The 24,295-nt window shown below is 50.2% G+C and overlaps 1 protein-coding gene across 1 annotated transcript in view; it reads right to left on the reverse strand.

Annotated features, from left to right (window-relative positions):
• REXO1 (RNA exonuclease 1 homolog) overlaps positions 1-22,539 on the reverse strand; it is a 43,620-nt gene extending 21,081 nt beyond the window's left edge. Inside the window, exons 1-4 of the mRNA XM_062509978.1 lie at positions 22,270-22,539; positions 6,472-8,225; positions 3,026-3,127; positions 502-703 (exon numbers count right to left, since the gene is read on the reverse strand). Coding sequence (XP_062365962.1) covers positions 502-703; positions 3,026-3,127; positions 6,472-8,225; positions 22,270-22,459 — 2,248 coding nt within the window. The 5' untranslated portion in view covers positions 22,460-22,539. The remainder of the gene's footprint in view (positions 1-501; positions 704-3,025; positions 3,128-6,471; positions 8,226-22,269) is intronic.
• Between the last annotated feature and the right edge of the window lie 1,756 nt (positions 22,540-24,295).

The following is a 24,295-nucleotide window of genomic DNA, read 5'->3' on the forward strand; positions in this document are numbered from 1 at the left end:
ACCACCTTGCAGGCAAGGATGAAGAAATCTTCTGCCAGGAAACGTGTCTCATTTGGGTTTGTTTTGGGGTGACTGACTCAGCAGAGTTTAAAGAGGTAACTCAGCTGCAAAGCACTGTCAACGTCAGCTCTGAGTCCTTCCACTACAAAGGGACAGCAATGAGCATTCATTAGCACTTCCCTCCTGCTCCTGCCACCTCCAAAGTTTTCAATGGAAGAGGAAATGAAGAGAAAACACAGACCAAGAAAGAAACAGAAAAAGGAAAGGCTGAAGTGAGGGAGGCCAGGTGAGACAGATGAGGCTCTATATGTCTGACCTGTTGCTTTTCAGACCAGGGTGGAATGACCTTCCACTGGACACTATCAGCAAAGATTCAAGTCATGGCCGGTCCTACACGTCCCCTGACAGCTTCACACGTGCTCCAGAGAAATGCAAACACATGGCAGTGCCTTTGCCCAGGGGGAGGACAGGACAGCGATTCCAAACCCCACCCTGGCTTACTTTGCTTGGCTGCTGCGGTGAGGGCTGCATTTGGCACGTGAGCAATCCTCCTCTTTTCTCCTGGCAAACAGAGAGAGGTCTTTTGAACAGCCCCAACCAGCTGTGCTGCCTGCTGCTGAGCCAGCTGGATCCTCTGGTAACACACCTCCTGGGCCGTGGGGGGACGGTACGGCCGCACTGCCGGCTTGCTCGGGGCCTCTGCCTGCACAAACAAACAGCATTTAGGGCCAGCAGCTCCATCCACACCCCCTGCCTTCCACTCACCCCAGAAAGTCTCTTCTCCTCAACCCCTCTGTTAGCGAGCACAGGGTTTTGAGAGGACAAGATGCCAACTGTCCTCCAGAACAAAATAATTAAGAGTCATCCTTCAACAAACATGGCGTTCATGATTCACGCTCTGGGAAGGCATCCCAGCTCACTGGCACATTCCTCAATTATCAGGTGGTATTAATGAACTGCTTTTAGTGGTGTGATGTTCCCCATGGCTGTGCCCAGCCCAGTCCTGGGCTCTATCCACACTCAGCCTTCCCCTAGCACACAAACGTAGCCCTCTGCTGCCTACTTTGCTTTCTACTGCCATGAAAAAGTGACAACAATTCTCCACTCCCCTCTGCCACAGGACACTGAGCTCCACTGCTCTCTTGCTGAGGACCCCCTGCATCCACCTCTGTACCACAGCAGCTCCCACCTCTCTGCAGCCCTGGAACTGCTTAAAAGCCTTCACAGATATGTATTTATGGGATCAGAGCATTACATAAACTGAGGTCTGAATTTCAAAGAGGTTCTGTCCCTGCCCACTTCTGGAGGCACCTCACTGCCTCAGCTGTTACAGCACAAACAGGTTCCACACAAGTTTCCTTTGATGGCCAAATTTAGATTTGCAGGAAAAGTGCCAGGAATGATGTCAGCAAAGAGAGAAGTTTCCTAGCAGCAGAAATGCAAGAGAAGCTGCAGTAGTACAAACTTCTCCACTCTACTTAAGAGCCTTTGAAATGTGAGGAACAGATGTTCCCTCCTGAAATCTCCTTGGAGGAGGATGGCCCAGTGTAACACCTGGGGCAAGCTGGCACCTCCTGCATTCCCGGCCTCTGATGCTGACAGCAGCTTCTGGATACCAAACTGAGTGCAGTCAGACATTAAATTATAATTACAGACTTCCAAGCAGGACAGGCCACTCATTTTCTGCCTCACCTGCAATTCCTCTGGCCCCCCATTTCCCCTGGCAACCAACCCCGAACTCAGTTCCCTCCCCTTCTCCTGCTCAGTCCTTGAGCTATAAATCATGAGCAAGACTGAGCAAATATTCCACTTGGAGGGAGACAGCAAAGCACAGGCCTCAGTTCTGAGGTGAAAAGTGGCAGTTCAGGTGTTACAGCACGTCCTGGATGGAGCTGGGAGCTGCTCTGAGCTGAGATACTCCAGGGAATGCAGGTTCTGGAGCTGCCCTGGCAGCTGAGCACACCAGATCAGCTCTGTTTGCCCAAGCAAAGGCTGTGCTGGGGCTCCCATCTTTGGAAAGCATTTTGGGATCAGCTGTCACATTAAGAAAATATATTTAAAGATTTGTACATGTCTAAAAGGCACCTCTTTACAATAAATATTTGAGTTAATGAATTTCCAAGCCATTTGCTTCAGCCTCTTATCTCTTCACTTTGGAAGAAAGGGCCCTTATCAAACCACATGAACAGGCTGGAGATATGTAGTTAAACAAAACCCATTGTATTGACCCCAGGGCTTCAAATTATTAAGGCAAAAAACCTTTCCTAGGCAGAGAGGAAAGGCAGAACAATTAATTTGGACTACCCAGTTCAAATTAGTGCACAAGCCTCCACTCTTATCCTGCTGCAACATAAAACTAATCTGTACTCAGCACCTGGAGGGAAAAACATTAAACCCTCAGAAAAAAAATCATGAATTAAAATCCCAAGAAGTAAGGAATAAAAAAATCAGAATGTCTTCCTTGCTTTTTCTTTCATGTTTTTTTCTTGTTTTGTTTTCATTCTTCTCCTCTGTATTTGCACAACTGGGGAAGAAGAGTATCCAAGCAAATACTGCTGAGATCTTGGCTGATTCAGAACAGATGTAAGTAATGGTTTTAAACATCTGACCAAATTCCTGCAGGATCTTTTAGATCCACAAGGCACAGAAAAATACCAGCAGACACAGAGTGACCTTGTGTCCAGTGAATTTTTATTGAAATCACTGAATTAAGCTATACTGGACTAAAATGAACACCCCAACCTATCTCAAAGGATTACCAAGAGCACAACCCATTCATTCTTCCCAGCCTACCCTTGGTTTTAGGAAGGTTTATTAGAGTTTTGCTGCCACTCTGAACAGATCCCAAACATGGGTGTTTTTTTGAGAAATTAGAAAGAGAGGAAATGAAACTGCCACAGACTGATTCCAGCACAAACAACTCCCACACTGCTGCCTGGCCCTGGGACTGCAGCTTTTTCCCGGGTCAGGACAGAAAATCCTCACCTGGAACAACCTAAACATCTGCTGCTAAATCTGCACTTACATTTCCTTGTTTGACAAGATGAGAGATCCTTCTTTTTTGCCCAGGAAACAAGGTAGTTAAATTATCTTCTGTTTTTTCTTCATTTGCTTCCTCTTTGGATGGCTGGAAAACAAAACAAAACAAAATAGGAGAACAGACTTGAAGATGCCTCCCAAGAGGGAGATTTGGAAAGTCTGCTTTTGGGTTAACCTTGCAGGGGGCAGGTTAGGGCACGTGGTCAGCTGCTGGGCCACTGACAAGAACCTTGTTGTGAGCCCAGGAGCCACCAAGGAAGCCAAGGAACAGCAGCAGGACATTCCCACCCCAGCAGTTCCATGAGCTGACATGGGGCAAGATCAGCCTTACCTGCCACAGGAGCCTTGAACAGCCCTCCCCTGCCAGCCACTCACACACCTCACCTCCCATGGCATTTTTAGACTCCAGGGGGTCTGGGGTGGTCTGGTGTTTTTAAGAAGTTGGGAACTGACTCATTTCTGCCCTGGGCAGGTGCTAACACCTGCTCAACACCTGGTTTGCCACAGTGCCCCCACCCCACAATTAGAGAAATGTTTTCTGCAGGTTTATCCACAGTTGTCACTGCAGGAAGACTCTGGTGACACAACCCAGGTCACATCCAGATACACACCAGGAGGCAGAAGCACCTCTCTAGCCAAAGCTACTCCAAGCTGACACCTCAGACCTGCTCCTGGACAATGAGAACCACCTGGAAATCTGCTTGAAATTCAACTCGGTTGTTAATTGATACAAAACACTTCACAAGTTTCTTTTTCAAAACTCCAGCTGCTCTCCAGATAATCTTGTTTTCAGTTTTCCAAAACAACTCCTGGCAAAACTCTGAAATGAGCCTGACAATCTCTGAAATTCAGCAACAGAGCTCAAGGCTGGATTTAGGGATGAGCTCAGGCACCAGTTGGGGTAAGCCTGTGTTCATCACCACAAGGGCACTCTGGATGAACACTATACCCTGAATCATTTGGCTCCTTGTGAACTCCAGAGTCTGTTAATTTACTTACATCCCTAATAAACTCTCTCACAATGCAATTCTCACAGGTGGAAAAGTGCCACACTGCCTACACATAGCTTCCTGGAATCACAAAATCCTGGAATGTCCTGAGTGGGAAGAGACCCTCAGGGATCATCAGTGCAGCCCCTGTCCCTGCCCAGACACCCCAACAATCCCACCCTGAGCATCCCTGAGAGCGGTGTCCAAACGCTCCTGGAGCTCTGGCAGCCTTGGGGCCGGGACCATTCCCTGGGGAGCCTGGGCAGTGCCCAGCACCCTCGGGGGAAAGAAGAACCTTTCCCTGAGCTCCAGCCCAAGCCCTGACACGTTACTGAAACCAAACAACACGGGGCTGTTGGTTTTGCATGGCGAGTACTTGCTAGCAGAGGGCAATGGGCAGCACAGAGGTGGCTGCTGTGAGAAGCTGCTGGAAGCTTTCACCATGTCCAGCAGAGCCAATCCCTGATGGCTCTGAGGATGGACATGCTGCTGGTCAAGGCTGGACCAATTAGAGGAGATGGTAATGCCTCACGATAACAGATTTAAGAAGAAAATCAAAATAAATGGGGCTTGTTGTTTTAATTCCAGCTAGAGAAGAGAAGGAGGTGAGAACATGTTTGGGAAACGACATGAAGACACCAAGGTCAGTGAAGGAGGGGTAGGAGGTGCTCCAGGGACCAGAGCTGAGGTTCCTCTGCAGCCTGTGGGGATGATCATGCTGAAGCAGCTGTGCCCCTGCAGCCTATGGGGATTCACAGGGATGCAGAGATCCACCTGTAGCCCGTGGGGATCCAGGAGGGATGCAGAGATCCATGGGGGATGCAGAGATCCACCCCCAGCCCATGAGGGAGGTGCCCATACCAGAGTAGAGGGATGCCTGGAGGAGGCTGTGACTCAGAGGAAGACCCTGTGGAAAGAGGACCCCTGCTCCCAGGCTGAAGCAGCCTGTTCTTGGATGACTGCACCCTGTGGAAGAGTGAACCCACACCACAGCAATTTTGGGAGGACTGTGTGCCCATGGGAGGGACTCATGTTGTAGAATTTTGGGAGGACTGTGAGTCCGTGAGAGGGACTCATGTCCCTCAGGTTTGGCAGGACTGCTGCTCGTCAGAGTGGACCCAGGCCAGAGAAGTTCAGGGAGAACTGTCTCTTCCATGGGAAAGACCCCATGGTCACACAGGGAAGGACTCCTCACCCAGAGCAGCACAGGAAAACCTCAGTGATGAAATGACCAAAACTCCCATGTCCTGTCTCCTTGTGCTGTCAGTGGGAAAGAGGGAGGGGCTGGGAGGGTGAAAGGTTTGGGTTTTTTTAAGGATTTTACTTCTCATTATCCTCCTCTGATTTTGTTAGCAATAAACTCACTTTGTACCTCTAAGTTGAGTCTGTTTTGCCCTTGGAGTGTTCTCTCCTGGTTCTTATCTCAACTCATGAATCCTTCATTTAAATTTTTTCTCTCCTCTGTGCAGCAGTAGCAGGGGAGGGCAAGGCAGCCACTTTGGTAGGTGCCTGGTGTTTGGCCAGTGTCAAACCACAACGGGTCCATCTAGGAAATGATTCCATAAACCAAAAAAATGCCACATGACCAATCCCACAGACACCCATCGCCCGAAGAAGAATCCCTGTGCTGCAGTGAGCCTCTTTCCCAAAAGAGCAGGAAACCAAACCTCAGTGCAGGGATGCAAAGGAGCCACACAAAGCTAAGCTTTGTCACTCCATGCCACAATTAACCATTTGCTGTGAGTGGCAGCCCCTGGTTCAGCACCTTCTGAATTCTGTGATCAGTAATTCCTGCTACAGATTATGTGCCCTTCAACTATTTTCTTTACAGAAAGACAGTAACTTCTGTCTTTTTACCTCCTTAGTCTGAAGCCCCTGGTACCACTGGAAGAAATTTTACCCTCGATTTCTTGCTTGCAACACCCACAAGGAATCCAGAACTCCTTGCAGTAAGCATTTAGACTAGGAAAGATGAATTTGGGGAGTCTCCAAAGTCTCTGACAAATACTGGACTTGCCAACACTCTGTCCAGGTTCTACCTGCCCCATGCTCCTTAAACTCTGCTGCAACAAGAAGGCAATGCCCAGACTGCCAACCTTAGATTGGCTTTGAAACCCCCAAAACTCACTCCCTGCAGCCTTTTCTCCAGCCATCCACACCCCCAAGGTTCTCAGGCCAGATGGAGACAGAAGTAATTGATAACCTTGAAAGCTGAAAGCCATTCACACAAAAGGGAATGGAACCCTCCCATTTCATAGCACTTTCAATCCAGCACATAAATTCAGGTGCAAACACTTCCAAGCACTCAGTCAGGACAAGGAAGAGATTCTTCCAACACATGGAGTCTGCCTCTTCAGCTACTTGATAAGCAACACCACTAAAGGGAACCAGTATCCTTCCACCTTTGGAGGGGAGAGAACCAACACCCCCAACCCAGCATTACCTGCTTCCCCAGCCTTCCCTTGTCTTCAGTTTTCACATCTTTAGATTCATTAAAGATCCTGAGACACTCCTCCATGGGATCTGACTCGAAGTCCACATCTTTCTCAAGGATGGAATAATCAATGTCATCAGATGTTGAGGAAGATGATGATGACTTGGACAACTTGGAGCGCTTCGCTTTCTTTGTCCTGTCCTTGTCACTCTCAGAGGTTGAGCCAGAGTCAGCCCCATCAGAGTCAGAGCTCACTTCAAGTAAGGAGGAGGACAAAGGCCGACCTCTGTCATCATCATCTCCACTCTCATCTCCAAACAGGTCCACGTGACTCAAACTCCGCTGCTTCCGACCCTTCTTCAGGTCTCCTTGTCCTGTAGAACTAACCTTGTTTTTCCTTTGCTCCCGGGAGGTCTTGGTCCCTTTCTCCTTGTTTTTACGGCCAGAGCTTTCCTTGCCGTTTTTCACATCAGCTGTTTTGCTTTGTGAGTCCTTCTTGCTGTTCCTCACTTTCTCTGTGCCCTTGGTGATACCCTCACTCTTGCTTTTCCCTGAACTGCTGGTGGTGGACTTGGATTTTTCTTTCTTACACCCATCCACTTTTTCTGACTTCTGTTTTTCAGGTTTCTTCAAGTTTCCATCTGTTTTCACTTTGACACTTTTTTCTTTGCAGTTTTTCTCTTCATTCTTGGTTTTTAAATTTTCTTCTTTCTTGAGCACTTTGTCTGCATTTTTATTTTTCTCCTTCTTCCCAGCCTCACTGAGGCCTGGTGTTTTACTAACATCTGTTTTCTTCCTTTTTGTTTTGTCTTTGGAGTCTTTGTTTTTATTTTCAATTTCCTTGTTGCTCTTACCAGAAGACAACTTTGCTGCTTTTGAGTTCTTGTCTGGTGAGTTCTTGGCAAGGTTTTTCTGTGAATTTGGAAGGTCCTCCCTGTTCTGTGCTGCTTCTCCACTCTCCTGGGAAGTAGAGCCATCCACTTTTGTTCTCTTCTCTTTGCTGGAGAACTCATGGTTTGACTCACTCTCAGAACCAGCTTTTGAGGGTGAACTACCAGAAGCTGTTTTATATTCCACCTCAGCCTCATCTTCAGAGGAGGAGAACTTGGCCAACACCTCATCATCATCAGGATCTTCGCAGAGCTTCTTCTGTGATGGAGAATAAGAGTCCTCAAAATCAGATGCCCTTTCCCTTTTGGACCCCTTGGTTGTGGCTTTGCCCAAGAGCCTGGCAGAGTAATTGGAAAGGGGGTCGTATTCCAAGTCTGTGGAAGGTTTGGAGTCATCAATCACATATTTATTGTTAGTGACAGTGCTGCTGTATTTTTTATTCTGCACTACAGCCTTGGGGACATATTCCAGTGAGCTCCCTTTGGAGTGGGAGGAATCCAAAGTGTATTTACTGGACCTGCCAGCAGTAGCCAGAGGAGTAGGGTTGTAGTCCGAGTTATTATTGAAGTTGTAGCTCCCTGGATTATACTCCAAGGAGGCAAAGGAATCATTCTGAGGCCCAGCAGCTGACACAGGTGTGCTTGAAATGAGTGAGGAGCCCTCTGAAGCACCAAACTCCTTTGTGGTTTCCAGCAGCTCCTCATACTTCTTCTGCTCCCTCTCCACTTCATTCTTCACAGCCTCAATGGCTTTGTTGACCAGCTCCAGCTCCAGAATTCCAGGTGTGACATCTGTAATGTCAGCCAGAGTGCCATCCTCTGCCTCCAGCAAGGGCCTGGGAAGCTCGGGGTTGTAGGGGTCATAGCCTCTCTCTGGAAAGAGAAAAAAATCATTTACTGACAGTAATTCAAGTAAAATTTAAAAGAGGTCTTTTTAAGGTCTGCTCTGATCAAACCCCAACACTGAAGGACACAACCAAAAGCCACACTCTTGCACCACAGAAAAAATAAATATTGGATACCAAAAGCCACCAGTGATGTTCTCTGGCCTAGACTGAACCAGACTGTACACACTACTCCCAGGACTAAAGATCTGTTTACAAAGTGCTTTTAATACTCATGGAAAAGCTCTATAAATGAAATACTCTTCAGGGCACCAAAGAATAATCACTATATTAGGCCCAAGGGAAGCTGACTGTGCAACAGCTTAATTCAATGAAGCCACCAAGGAGGAAAGAGGATTCCAGGGAGAAACTGTGGATTGGGTTCTCACTTCCCAATGCCAACACCTAAAGCCCACCAAAACCCTCCAATATTCCTCAAGGCTCAGTGTTTCTCACAGCAGCTGCAGGAAAACCACTCAGATCTGGACTGACAAATTGAGAGCTGCTGGTAGGAAGGAAAAACTACAACAAGAAACACAACTCAGCCACTCAGAGCAACCACCACGACAAGAACACTGAATACCCAAAACATTTCCCTTTTCCACATTCTCCTTTTCAGAAAAGTCCCTTCAATGGCCTCTCTTCCACATCCAGCCTGCAGAAGAGAAGGCTCCAGGGAGACCTGAGAGCCCCTTGCAGGGCCTGAAGGGGTTCCAGGAGAGCTGGAGAGGAACTGGGGACAAGGGAGGGAGGGACAGGACACAGGGAATGGCTTCCACTGCCAGAGGGCAGGGCTGGATGGGATATTGGGAATTAGGAATTGTTCCCTGGGAGGGTGGTGAGGCCCTGGCACAGGGTGCCCAGAGCAGCTGTGGCTGCCCCTGGATCCCTGGCAGTGTCCAAGGCCAAGTTGGACATTGGGGCTTGGAGCACCCTGGGATTGAGGAAGGTTTCCCTGCCATGGCAGGGGTGGCACTGGAGGAGTTTTAAAGTCTCTCCCAACCCAAACTATTGCAGGACTGCAACAATGACAGCTGCATTTAGCAAACCACAGAAGCTACAGGAACATCAACAGCTTCTTTTTGACTCTGAACTGTTCTCAATCCTTGTTTTATCACAGGATGCTGACATTCCAGCGGAGCTCTTTGTTCTATGCTACAAGGACAGTACTAAAAGAGTATTAAAAGAGATAGACTGTCTCTCCAACATGGATATGCAGAAAAACCAAACAATAAGAGAGAGACAAAACAGAAAATGTAAAATCTCTCAGATCTAAGAGGGATGAGAGAGCTTCTTTTAACAGTCAGAACCAGATAGTGTTAAAAGAGCCATTTCTGCGATTCTCGCAAGACTGAGGGGTTTGGTGGGTTTTTTCTGAGGGGGATAGCTTTGGATTTTTTTAGAGAGGATGCATGAGTGCACAGCTTCTTTTGGCAATATGAAAAGGATCTGTCTAGCAATTGGCAGAACTGGCCTCCAAGAAAGCAGAATGAAAGAGGCTGGGTTAAAATAAAGGCAGCGGTTTCAGAAAATATTTTTTATCTCTTTGGATTTGTGAAGTTTTTTTCCAAACCAATAAACTCCTGATTGAACAGGGACTCTGGGCAATGGCACTGTGATGTCACCACCTTACACAGGCCTGAGCCCTGTTCAGAGCCAGAAACGTGAGGAAGAGAAATAAGCTGCTATTTCTAGAACCAGTTCCCCTCCAGCTATTGCAGAGAGCTGTAATGATGACACAAAGAGCATTTCCAAACCCAGGGTGTGCTCCTCCCTTGGTCACCCAGCACAGCCAGGGACAGAGGGAGGGAGCAGGTGACAGACCAGGGCAGCAGGCACTGGACAGAGTAATTCCTGGTTAGAAACCTTGAAGGAAAGCAGGTAACAAGGAAAGAAAAATTAACAAACCCAAATGCAGACAGCAGCAGCATCAAGGCAAGGATATGTGCAGATTATCAGAATTGTTAGGGATGTTAGGGATGTAAGAAGTGATAAGGAGCAGACAACTCTCTGTGGCCAGCAGCTCAGCTCTGAGCACGGTGTGAAACATCAGCTCCACACTTGGCAGAAAGGACCAGTGCACTGAAGCCTGGAGGAGTCAACTATTACCTTCTAAATCAGGACTGAGACCTAAAATTCATCACAAATACTTTTAGGGAACAGCTGAAAGGCAGATAATTCATGCAAGGCTAAATATCAGAGGGTCTGCAAACAGAGAACACAGAGACTGATCTAGAGATTTGCCCCAAAAAAGCAACAAACCCTAACCAAACAAAAGCCATTTTGACTATGCAGAAAACCAAACTATTTTAAATATATCAGGATCAGGGAAAGCAAAGAGCAACCCCAGCACAGACACGGAATCTGCCGCTCATCTCTAGCACAAAACTCCAGGCACATTTTCTGTGGCTGGAATGGCCAGATGAAAACACAGATTACAACCTCAGGACATGCCACAGGCTTTGAGACAGGGCAGAGAAAGAGCTCTGGTGGAAGTGTGGGGGAAACCTGATGGATTCTCCAGTACTGCTGATCAAAGGCTGTCTGGCCATGAAAGACTTGTGTGAGTGGCTCCGTGATGCCCATCAGCACCATTCCCTCTGGCCACAAGGCATCTGCAGATAATGCAGCAGAAACACAGCAGGAGGGGGTTTTATTTATACAAAAACACATAAACAAACACACACATATATATATATATATATATATATATATATATGATGAGGCATAAACACACAAGTCTCCAAACCAGAGAAGTTCAAACAGCTATCTGAAATCAAAGCAGCTTTTCAGCTCCCAGGAACCAGGAAAGAGAAGGATCTCCCTGCCACTGGGATCTGATACTCAAAGGAGTCTGTTTCATGTTTTCCTTTATTCCTTTTCCTTTCAGAAACCTGGACACTCAGGGTGTACAGGATGAGCTACACTGGGGTTTGCTGTTCTGATGTAGCAGATCGCTGCAGCTCTTGAGGGAGCAAAAGGACTGAGAGGCACTCATAGTGAAATGAATCTTTTTGGAGAGATGGAAAGCAGAGCCTGCTCTGACCCTCAGGAATCACGAGATAATGAGACTTGAGATGTCAACTCCTTGCAGGATTGTGAACTAAACACTTCTTACAAAGTATTCTAATAAATTAATGTACCTCAGACATATTAAAGAACCCCCTGAGAAACAAAAGGTGAGGTTACCATCACTATCACAGAAAACAAGTTATTAATATTTTATGTAGAACCTTAGTGAACATTTTATTTAACCCAGAACTGCTTTAGAACACACCCAACTGAGCTGTGCTTAAATCAGCCATTGCAGCACAGAAAATATGAAAGCATAAAACAAGATTCTACCTAAATAAACCAGGCTGATGGGTTTTATTTCTGGTTACTGTCATGTTGGTTGAGGGACACGAGGCCTCAGTTCCAAGGTGGAGCTGGATTATTACAAAGCTTCCCTGAGCCAGACTCCTCACTGGTCCTTCTAGTTTGGGCAACAGGCAAGGGCAGTAAACAAAGCTGACATTAAAGAAGAGTGGGAGGACAAGGTCACCTGTGTGAAGGTAAAACTTACTTTACAGTGAATCATTTCAGAGAAAAGTCTTCTTTTTTTTTTTTTTTTTTTTTTTTTTTTTTTTTGCCCAGCCCTACCACAGCACATACCTAAGATTCTTTAAATACAGAAAAGCCCAAATGTGTGGCAGGCATTGGTCAAGGCAGACCTGCACGTTTTGGAAAAGGAGTTCAGCTCTTGAATGCACGTGGGAGACAGAATCCTAGGATGGTTTGGTTTGGAAGGGACCTTAAAGCTCATCCAGTTCCGGCCCTGCCATGGGCAGGGACACCTTCCACTATCCCAAGCTGCTCCAAGCCCATCCGACCTTGGACACTTCCAGGGATGCAGCAGCCACAGCTGCACTGGACAACTGGATGACAGCTGCTTCTTCCAGATCCAACAGACCTACTCAGCTGCTGCTGCCCAACAAAAAGGCTGCAAAAATTAGAAACTTCCAAATTTACAGCAATTAGTACTTCAAAACAAAAGGCTGTGCTGGCCAAGCTGCAGAGGGACCAGCGTGGGTCAAAAGACATTGAAGTTTTCTTGTAGCGAACCCAAAGGAAGGACAGTGAGGGACTGGAGCATGGCCAGAGACAGGAACAGAGCAGAAGAAGGGGCTGGAGCACCAGGAGAGGCTGAGAGAGCTGGGAAAGGGGCTCAGCCTGGAGAAAAGGAGGCTCAGGGGGGCCCTTGTGGCTCTGCACAACTCCCTGACAGGAGGGGACAGCCAGGGGGGTCGGGCTGTGCTCCAGGGAACAGGGACAGGAACAGAGGGAACGGCCTCAGGCTGTGCTAGAGGAGATTTAGATTGGATATTGGCAAAATTTCTTCACAGAAAAGGGTTGTCAGGCACTGGCACAGGTTGCCAGGGCACTGATGGAGTCACTGTCCCTGCAAGTGTTCAAAAGTCCTGTGCATGTGGCATCTGGGGACGTGGTTTAGTGGTGACCATGGTGGCTGGGCCGACTGTTGGACACAGTGATCTTACAGCTCTTTGATTTTCAAGCTCTGCTGCTGCTGCTGGGTCCATTCCCCTGGGTCACCTGCAGCTGGCAACAAAAAGTACATTCATGGGGAGGTGGGGAAGGTGAAAGCTGTTTGGAGACTCTTTGGAAAAGGACAAAATAAAGGTATTTTTATTTCATGTCATCAGAACAGCTTTGTTGGCTTAAGAGCTCACTGTGTTTACAGTGCCAGCAGTCAGCAAAGGGACAGCCTCTGTGATTGCAGAAAAATTATCACCACTGCAAAATCATTCTGAGCCTTTCATTTAACACTTCACAGAAGGGACAGTGGTTCCTCAAGAACAAAATCTTTCAGAGAGGCATTACCAGCAGCCTGAGTTCTGCTACTCTTCAGAATTAAAGAGCACACAAGAAATGGCAGGTTTTGGCACAGAGCTCATTTGCTGGGACCCAAAGCAAATTTCAACACTTAATTTAACAATATGCAACCACTTGGAAATAATTAACACTAAGATTTAAAATAGTACATTTCCAATAATCACCCAGAGGAAACAGGTTAGAAGGGCAGGGATGGGGAGCTAAGAAAAACATTTCTTCAGCTTTAAATTCAACCCTAGTCCAAGGATTTGGTTTGTTCTTTTTTTGTGTTTTTTAAAAGTAAATCTAATTATAAAATTAAGTGTTAAAAGCAGAGATAACTTTGTGCTGGTCAAGGAACACCAGGAAGTAAGGTTTGAGAGGTATTAGAGGCACAAGAATCCCTGGGCATCCCACTCCTCATATTTGTTCCTCCAGAGGAGGTATTTAATGCCACAGCCTCAAAGTACATCATGAACCTCTACAGTCATTTCTTTAATGGAAAAAAAAAGGATGCAAATATGAGAAAAGAAAGTCTGATATTAGCAAGGCTGAAAAAAAGTCTGAACAGTCATCTCTCACTTCGAGGTATTTTTAGCCATGCTGGAGCCCAGGCGGGGCAGTGCTGGTTTCTCCAGGTGTTGTGGCCAATGGGGCCACCTGTCCCCCCATGGGCTGAGCCCTAGGGGTGACACAGCACAGGGAGGGGGTCATATCGAGGGACAAGAGCAGCCAGATACCACCTCGGTTCTGTACTCTGAGCTGTTTCCTCAGCCCAGGGAAAAGTCATGGAACGGTTTGGGTTGGAAGGGACATCAAAGCCAATCTCGTTCCTGGACACCTTCCACTATCCCAGGTTGCTCCAAACCCTCTTTGACCTGGCCTTGGACACTTCCAGGGATCCAGGGACAGCCACAGCTGCTCTGGGCACCCTGTGCCAGGACCTGCCCACCCTCCCAGGGAACAATTCCTTCCCAATATCCCATCCAGCCCTGCCCTCTGGCAGTGGAAACCATTGCCTGTGTCCTGTCCCTCCATCCCTTGTCCAAAGTCCTGATCTCCTGAGACAGGCAGGACCAAGTGGGTTCATTCCAGCAGCAGCAGCTCCAGAGGGTCTCTCCAGAGCTGGAAGTGTTATCAGAGAACAACTCACTCAGCAGGGCACATCCCACAAAGCAACCTGGGACGCAGCACCCATCTCCTCAATTTATTCAAGACAACACTTCACACAGTTTTGTCTTTGGTACAGCAAAACAACAATCTCAAAGGTCCTCAAGCCACTGAATGTGGCAGCTTCACCCTCTTGGTGGCCACACAGGGAGTCCCCAAGGACACCTGGGACAGTCACTGCCTCCCACAGCAAGACCACTTAAACCAGGGATGCAAAAGCCAGGATACCCTGAGCTGGCCTGCACAAACCCATCATTCCCATCCCTCTGTGGCCAGAATCACCGACAGTCCCACCCACTCTGGTTAAAACAGCAAAGAGCATCAAGGTCTGTGATACATTTTCCTAAGAGGAAATCACACCACTGGCACATTTCTCCCATAACTTAGGAAAGAATGTGAGAATCCCAACTGGTTGGATTGGCCAGGACAGGCAGAGGACAAAGACTGGCACCCAAAATACACCCTGACCCCGCAGCCTCTCATGCACAGGCTGGAAGGAGTCTCACCATTTGACAATCTGGATATTCAATGTTTGGGTTCTTTGGAGATCATTCTATTCCCCCTCTCATTTTAACAATAAAGTTACTCCTCAAAATGCAAGAAAAGTGGAAATTCTGTTTGGGGAAAAAACCAAAACAAAACAAACTTAATAGAGACTTGTCTTTTACTCTGAAAAAAAGCCTGGCAACAATTTCCACATCGCCTGTGCTGGATAAAACTAAAGATCTACTCAAAAATGCAATTAGCAGAACAAATCTTCTTTTCAAAGAAGAAAAAAAAAAGTATTTAAATATTTCAAGTATTCTGGTGACTTCTCTCTATTCAACTTCACCTTGAAAACTTACTTCAACCAGTACAGTCACAAGCAGCAACACCCACTAGTCCTTAATTTTCCAGCCTTTCTCTGGCATGCTCCAGATAAGTTATCTTCTCAACACCTGTCTTATTCTTTAACTAGTGTAGGTGAAAAAAAATCCCGCTTAAAACAAGAAAAAAGAAAAAGAAAACCCAACCAAAACCCAACTATTTCAACTTAATCTCAATTGGACATTTGGAAAACAAAGTTAAAAGCTAAAGAAAAGCACCTTTCAAGCTGCATTACATTAAAATAGTACAGCTGTGATGTATGAAAGGCTAAAAGCAAAATTTAAGTTGTTTTTAAAACCTGTCTGGCTTTAAACAATCCAAAATCTGGAATTAAAACTCTGCAGCTCCTTTAGATCTCGGACACCTGCAGCTCCACAGCCACTTTTAACCACAGAACCCAACACCACCAGCCCAGTCCTCTCTTCAATAAAAGTCAAAAATCCACATGGAAATTAAAACCCTGGTAAACCAAACCCACCAAAGCCAATGTGAGCTTCTTGCAGGCTCCCCACATGCCAGCAGCAGATGCCCCAGGACCCAGGGCTGCTGTTCAATGAATGGTGAACACGTGAAAGCCTCCCTGGAGAAGTCGCTTCTCTCCAGCTGCTCCTTCCCAGCCGCACCCCCCAAACCTCGACCTCACCCCGCAGGACGCCAAAAACTTCAAAAAGAGTTACCTGAGCTGCCCGGGGTCAATAAACACTGCAGGTATTTGTTCATGCCGGAGCCTCCCGGTGCTGCCGAGACAGCGGGGCAGGGGCCGCGGGCAGCCCGCGGTGGCCGGGTGCTGACACAGCACTTTGCGGGAGCCGGGGCAGGACCTGCCCGAGTCCCGCCTTCACCCTCGTGTGCTCCCAGCTCGCTGGGCTTCAGGGTGTCCGCAAGGGCTTCCCGAACCCGTTCCTCCTTCCTAGCGCTGCTGCCCTCACCTTGCGGGAGTTTGTGACCTCCTCCTCCTCCTCTTCCTGTCCCCACTCCCCACCTGCAGCTGCTGTTGGCTTGCTCTGAGCTGCACACATTGGTGGTTCCCCGAACATCCATCCGCGGCCGTGCTGTGCCCCCGGCCCGACCCAGACCCCTGCAGCTCTCTCTGTGCCAGCAGGGAGGAGGTGGCAGGGCTGGGACACAGCCTGGCCCTGCCTGTCGCTGCCTGCCCAAACCCACGTGAGACACCCGCCTCGCCCAGCACCGGGAACACGCTCCGGGAAACCCGGGATTAGGGAATTGGGAGATTAAAAACATAAATTAGAGGAAGTGTTCAAATGTCAGGGAAGACATCACACAGAGGAGCCCAGGACTCGCCAGCACTGGCACAACTCCAGCTGTGCCAAACCCAGAGTCCTGCTGGCCTGGCGGGGATCTGCTCCCACCTCCTGCTCTTCACACATCTGGAACTGCCCCACCTGGGGTGACTCGGATTGGGGGTGGAATGTCCCCACAGCCGCAGAAAGACCAAACATGGGAAGTGTCCTGTGAACCCACACTGAAATCCCAGCACAAAGGACACCTGCCCCAACTGACAGTGCAGGGAAATCACCACAAATCCCAAACTGCTGAATATAATACATCCCGACCTCACCACCAACTGACTTTCCACTCTTCATTTCAAAACTTGGTTAAAAATAAAATCCAATGGTGGCAATTTGGTAAATATTCTCTAAACACAAATGTGGGGGGAAAAAAGCAGAATTGATGCCCCTTCCCAGTTCACGGACTGGCGCACCCAGCACTGAACACCTGCTTTGCTCTGTCAGTAAAATGATACTGAAAACACTTCATGGGTTTCCACTTCTGCTGTAGCAAATACAGTAATAAAAGCTCTCTGCTGAGATGATCTTGCACAACATCAATTCCAGGAAAGAAAATGCACTGGGAAAGGCCTTTTTTTCATCCCTTCTATACCCAGCGTGAACATGGCCTGCAATGCGAGTCACACCAAGGCTCTAAATCCCAGCCTGTGCTGAGGCTGCTCCCACCAAACAGGGACAGCCCCTCAGCAAAGTGCTGCGTGAGGAACCTGACAATGGCTCTGACCCTGTGTTGACATGTGGGGTTAAAGCTGGGTTTTAACTTTTAAAGAGCCTCTTTAGGTTCTACCAAGTATCACAGAACCATAGAATATCCTGAGTGGGAAGGGACCCTCAGGGATCATCAGTGCAGCCCCTGTCCCTGCCCAGACACCCCAACAATCCCACCCTGAGCATCCCTGAGAGCGGTGTCCAAACGCTCCTGGAGCTCTGGCAGCCTTGGGGCCGGGACCATTCCCTGGGGAGCCTGGGCAGTGCCCAGCACCCTCGGGGGGATCATCCTGTGTCGCTGCTTTTTGGTAGAAGAAGGGAGAAGTGAAGTGCCTCCCTGCACCAGTGACAGGATCCAGGGTTCAAGCTGGGGAGATAAACCCAAGGATTTCTCCACACTTGACCTGAGCCTAACTGTTGCAGCAGCTCAGTGTGTCAATCACACAGAGCAGCAGAACTCTGTCCCTGACACCTTACACAGATTTGATCCAGGTCTAAGCTGCAAAGCTTTGTACACCAACATAGAAAATCCACACAACAAGAAAACTGCTCCACAAGCTTTGGACCACATCAGAAAACTGCTGAGAAGCTCCGTACACTCCACTGCAGAACAAAGTACTTCAGGCAGAGTGCTGAAAATCTGGCTGGCTCTCCCCATCCCACAAGAACACAAGGATCAGGACCTGAGGGAGTGACCAGAGCTGTGTCAGGGCTTGGGCTGGAGCTCAGGGAAAGGTTCTTCTTTCCCCCGAGGGTGCTGGGCACTGCCCAGGCTCCCCAGGGAATGGTCCCGGCCCCAAGGCTGCCAGAGCTCCAGGAGCGTTTGGACACCGCTCTCAGGGATGCTCAGGGTGGGATTGCTGGGGTGTCTGGGCAGGGACAGGGGCCGGACTCAATGATCCCTGTGAGTCCATTCCAGCTCTGGACATTCCAGGATTCTGTGATCAGTGCAGACAAAACAACTCAGAGCTCCAGAACTGGAAGCAGCTTTCCTCTCTGGGTTCAAAAACATCCACCTTCAAAACACCCCTGACAGCATCAAACCAGGGCTGCCTACCTTAAGATATTTATGAAGAGCTGTATTATGCCTCTTTTATGTCTTTCAGCATACTCAGGATCTCGACTTTAAAGAGAGACCTATTTTTCCCCTCAACAGCTCTTGAAAAGACGCTTTTAGGACTGAAGGCAGCTCTTCCCTCCTCCTTAGAGCGCACGCTTTCAAAGCACTTCACACACATTCAATAATCTTTTCATCCTGCTCTGAAGCAGGTGGGTTTTAGTCATCTCAGAGATGGAAAAAGCACTTCAGCCAAGTCAGGATGAGAATTTGCAATCTCCAGATTCCCAGTCCTGGACAGAAAACTCCATCAGCCTCAGTGCTCAGCACAGAATTCTCACAAACCTCCAAGGCACCCACAATCTGTTACCACACAGGCAGATCCCAGCAATAAATCATGGGAATAGCTTCCCACACCAAGCATTCCATGCTTCAGATCCCAGTTCAAACGTGCCCCTCACTCTACATGTTTGTATTTATGGACCTGCTTCCAGACAGGAAGGAAAAGGAATGCCTGACACATCACAGCAGCAGTCAGGGAAAACTCAGTCCTCCTGCTCCTGCAGATCTCCAAGGGGCATAGAGGGCTCTGCACCACTGTCCCTCAGTGCCTGGGAGCACACGAGCACTGTGTATGAAAAACAGGGATCATGGTATTAACACCTGAACCTTGGCAAGTCTGCAGAGGTGAGGGTGGGCAAAAAAGAAAAAAAGGGGGAACAGTGCTACATCCCACTAATTCCTCTTTCCACATCTTCTCTGCTTCATCTCACACGTCCCCCCTCCCAGAACCTGCCAGGGCCAGCTCCACTCACAATTTCCAAAAGCTCCTTTCAAAGCTACAAAATTGCACCAAGAGTTTTGGGGTTCCTGCCAATCCTCCAGTGATCCTCAAACATCAAAGCCAGTCCCAGCCTCGAATCAATATGCTTAGCAGGCTGCTCCTTTAGATGTTATCCTTTTTTTCTAGACACCCTCCCAGAAAACACCAATCTGTGCTGTAGCTCTTGGTGTATAAATCCACCCGCCTTGGCAAAAACTGAGGCTTTTAAAGCTTCTCTATGGAGTGATGTGATTAAATAGGTCAGATCTGCCCATGTGCATGGTTAGGAGGCTACTTCAAAACAAGACAGGCAGTTCCCCTGGCACGGAGCAAGCCCTGGGGGATGGAGAACATGCTCCCAGAAGATGGTTGCCTGGTTCCGGCTGAGCTACTACACCCTCTAGTGTAAATCCGACAGATCCTTCCAGGGGACAAGAGTCTCAGGCAGGCAGGGAAATGGCAGGAGCACTTCAACCAGAATCCTTCCCAGGAAGCTGAGCCAAACACTGCAAAATAACTGCAAAAGTGTCTCCTGCTCCTACAGTAATCAGGAACATTTTGTGATCAGCTGGAGACTGCTCTAAAAGCCTGAGACTGCAGCAGGTCCATTGCTCATCTCCCATTTCTCAATGGGAATCAGAGAATCCCAGACTGATCTGGGTTGGAAGGGACCTTGAAGCCCATCCAGTGCCACCCCTGCCATGGCAGGGACACCTTCCACTGTCCCAGGCTGATCCAACCCCAATGTCCAACCTGGCCTGGGACACTGCCAGGGATCCAGGGGCAGCCACAGCTGCTCTGGGCACCCTGTGCCAGGGCCTGCCCACCCTCCCAGGGAACAATTCCTAATTCCCAATATCCCATCCAGCCCTGCCCTCTGGCAGTGGGAAGCCATTCCCTGTGTCCTGTCCCTCCATCCCTTGTCCCCATTCCCTCTCCAGCTCTCCTGGAGCCCCTTCAGGCCCTGCAAGGGGCTCTCAGGTCTCCCTGGAGCCTTCTCTTCTGCAGGTGAGCACCCCCAGCTCTCCCAGCCTGTCCCCAGAGCAGAGGGGCTCCAGCCCTTAGAGCATCTCCACGGCCTCCTCTGGACTGGCTCCAGCAGCTCCACATCCTTCTCTTGTTCAAGGCCCCCAACCTGCAGGCAGCTCTGCAGGTGGGAGTCAACACAGAATCAACATTAAAAAATGGTTGGAGGCAAACCCTGTGCTGAGACAGAACTCATAGATCCCTGTTATGCCAGCTGTGCCATGTGCTGGATGCCAAGAGTTTGGGAAAGAGGCAGGAGCAGGCTCTGTGCTGGCTGCAGGGAGCAGGAGGCAGTGCCTGGAGCTCAGACTCATGATGCTGCTTCTTTCACAAGAAACTTCCCCTTGAGAAACCAGGCCCACACAGTGGGTTGTACTTACCAAAAATCCCCACTCTTCTCTAAGTGCTGTGGATTAGGCTGGATATTAAGAAAAATTTCTTCACAGAAAAAGATGTGAAGCACTGGAAGGGACTGCCTGGGGCAGTGGTGGAGTCCCCAGTCCTGCAAGTGTCCAAACAACATGTGAATGTGGCTCTGGAGAACATGGTTTAGTGGTGACCAATATGGTTGAAGGTTGGATTTTATGAACTTGGAGAACTTTTCCAACCTTAACAATTCCATGACTGTAAATAAGCTCCTACTCCCAAAATTCAGGCTGCTTCTCCTGTGTCTCTAACATGCCCAGGCTAAGTCTAGCAAGGCACTAGGGTATTTTCCTAGCCCTTTACACTCAGCTTACATCAACCTTGCAGCCAGCTCTGGGAGCCTCACACACTTTCCAGGGGCATGCAGAGGTTTTCCCTTCCCCACTTCAAACTCCAAACTCAGACCCAGCTGTTATCAAGCACAGCACCACCAGGTGCAGGCCAAAATAAGCAATTACAGTTCCAAAATGGACACTTCACAGATATCTGAAGACATGCAGGAACAGCACACTGAAAGATAATTATAACATCATCTGAAGAACCATCCAAAGCATTCTAGGGAGCTTTTAAAATTCAAAAGAACAATGAAATTGGCAAAAAAATTTGTCTTTCTAACAATAACCTGCCTGTGAAAGCCACGAGAAAGCTTCTTTTATTTTAAACTAAACTAGTAGTGGTGGTAAGATTGCCTGGTAACCAGGAGACGTCAATATTCAATCCTCTTCCAAACTTGAGAGCAGCCCAAACTTAAGTAAGCGCATAAAAAACACAAGCAGGGCTTTGTTTTGGCAATTTCTTCTTCAGATTATTAGACACTGTCCATTATTATCCCATTATATCTAACAGAAATAGAAAAGCTGTGACAAAAAGAAAAGCCATCAGGGTTCCTCTAGGGAGAAGAATTAAGGCTTTTTTCTCCCAATAAATCAGCAGAACAGCAAATAATGCGTATAAATAAAATGACAAGAGTTGCTGGAAGAATGGCCAACAATAGCTCACTATTGACCCTTATGGGTCCCTTCCAACTCAGGATATTCCATGACTGTCTGATTCACGGGTGGGGTTTTTTTTGTGCCAGGCTGTCTTTGAGAAGCCTGGCAGTGCTCTGTGCCCCACAGATCCCTCACGGGGACGGGGGTCTAGCTGACCCTAGTCTGACCACAGCCCCCCAGAGGTCCCAGGACGATCCAGGCAGCTGCTGAAGGGCTCGAACGGCCCGGGAGCTGTCAGCAGGTTTGGAATTGGGCGCTGACACCTCAGCACCACGTGAGCAGAGTGAGTGCCTGGAGCGACAAAGAACGGGATCTGGACAGCGCTGCCCTCCTGCAGCTGGGGCTGGCCTCGGGAAGAGCTCCCCAACACCCCGTGTGCAGCGACCCGCATCGCTCTCAGCCGCTGCGGCTGCAAAGATCCTTCAAACCCTCCCTTGGAGCAAGGGCGAGGTGACAGCCCGCGGCCCGGGCTGGGCTGGGCACACACGGCCACAGCGCCAAGGGACGGGCGGGCTCCACCGGGTGCTACCGACACAGCCCGGGGGTTACCGCACTGGGGAGGGGCTGAGGGGGGCTCAGGGCAGCCGGAGGCAGATCCGGGCCCTGAACGGTGGTCAGGCGGGAGAGGAGGGCCTGCCCTCGCAGGAGGAAAACACACGGGGCGGGGGGCGAAAGTACGAGCGGGCTGGGGGCGGCAGGGACGGGAAGAGCCGCAGGCCGGGGAGGGGGTCGGGAGAAGGTGAGAGGGTACCGCGGCCGGGCCGGGCCGGGCCGGGCCGTACCTGCGCCGTGTCCGAGCGGGAGCCCCACGCTGGGGTCGCCCGAGGCTCTGGAGGCTCCGCACGGCGCCGGGGCCACCGGGGGGTGCCGGAAGTGGCAGTAGGGCCTGCGGCACCCCCGGCCCGGCCCCGACCCCCCGGCGTTGAGGAACGGGCAGTCGATGCCGCGGAAGTAGCCGGTGGATCTGAGCATCCCGCCGGCTTCAGGGCGGGAGCGGGGCCGGGGGGGCGGAGGAGCCGCGGGCTACGAGAACGCGGTCCCGGTTCACACGGCCGGTACCGGCCCCGCCGCCATCTTGGGAGCGCCGGGCGCGGCGGCGAGGACCCCGCGACGCCGCTGCCCGCACAGGGCTGCCCGCAGCGCGCCTGAGAGCGGGGCGGGGCTGAGGTAGAGGCGGGAGCCGTTCCCGTTTCCTGGAATGGCCGCAGGAGGATCCAGCAGTGACCATGGATCCAGCCCCTGTCCCTGCCCAGACACCCCAACAATCCCACCCTGAGCATCCCTGAGAGCGGTGTCCAAACGCTCCTGGAGCTCTGGCAGCCTTGGGGCCGGGACCATTCCCTGGGGAGCCTGGGCAGTGCCCAGCACCCTCGGGGGAAAGAAGAACCTTTCCCTGAGCTCCAGCCCAAGCCCTGACACAGCTCCAGCCCTTGCTGGGCTCCTGTCCCTGTCCCAGAGCAGAGCTCAGCCCCTGCCCCTCTGCCTCCCCTCGGGAGGAGCTGCAGCCCCCGAGGAGTCTCCCCTCAGTCTCCTCTGCTCCAGCTGAACTGCGGCGTTCCCGTTCCCTCGGGGCATGGCCGGGCTGCAGGAGCCGCCATCCAGAATCAGCGCTCTCAGGGATGCTCAGGGTGGGATGTCTGCAGGGCTGGGAGTTGGACTCGATGATCCCTACAGGTCCCTCACAGCTCAGGATATTCCAGGATTCCGTAATCCAAGCTCGGTCGGGTTTGGCACATCCCCATAGCGAGGGGAGAAACGGGCTGGGGTACAGCCCCAGGGCTGGACCCACCTCATCCTCCTGCCGAGCACCCCCAGAACCCCCCAGCTGTGGGCACACTGATCGTCACAGGTTCCGTGCTCTGTGGCCCACCAGCCCAGCCTCCTCACAACAGACCATGGTGGAGCACCATAGACCACACCAGCAGAGCCTGCAGATCCCAGCATGGTCCACTGCCCCAGCATATTCCAGTATTCCCAGCATGGACCACCATGGACCACTGCCTCCAGCACAGACCACTGCCTGGCCTCAGTACACGCCACTGCCTCAGCATGTCCCAACATGGACTACCATGGACCACCAGCCCCAGCACAGCCCCCAGTACGGCCCATCCACCCCAGCATGGGGTACCTCAAACCAGCTCCCTGAGCCTCAGCACAGCTTGGGCTCCTGGAGAGCAGCAGGACACTGGGCGGTGGCCCTGAGGCCAAGGCCAGGCCAGTAACTGGTTCCACATCCCAAGAGGGCCCAGCCCCCTCCTTGCCCCAGGCAGTCACCACACCTGCATTTACCAGTGGGGAAACTGAGGCACAAAGTGACAGCACTTTGGCTGAGCTGAGCCTGAGCCAGAGCAGGGACCAGGAGCCAGCCCTGGGTGGGATCAACCAGATGAGGGGCATCCACAGCTCCTGGGAATCACCTGGCACTGCCCCTGCCTTAGGTGTTCAGAGCAGGGAGACTCCACCTCCAGCAGGTGAGGCCCTTCTCAGACCAGCAAGGACCAAGCCCTCCAAGAAATCCCATGGAGTGGAACCAAACATGCCAGCCTGGAGATACAGGTTGATCCAGGGGAGCCTCACTGCTTGTGCAAGGAGAGATGGGAAGTTCAAGGGCAATGCCAGGAATTATTGGGTGATGCAGAGAAAGTTGCACAAGGAGGAGTCAGCCTTGGCCAAAGGGAGGGACAAGGGAAAAATTGCAAAAGTTGTGTTTTGTAATAGTCTTAAGTGAAAAAAAACCACTTTGTTTCCCAAATTGGGCACATGCTGCTGCCTCCCCCTGCCCATCGCGCCCACGGCATCCCTGCAGAG

The sequence above is a fragment of the Cinclus cinclus genome, chromosome 28 (genome assembly GCF_963662255.1).
Source record: "Cinclus cinclus chromosome 28, bCinCin1.1, whole genome shotgun sequence".
Classification (NCBI taxonomy): domain Eukaryota; kingdom Metazoa; phylum Chordata; class Aves; order Passeriformes; family Cinclidae; genus Cinclus; species Cinclus cinclus.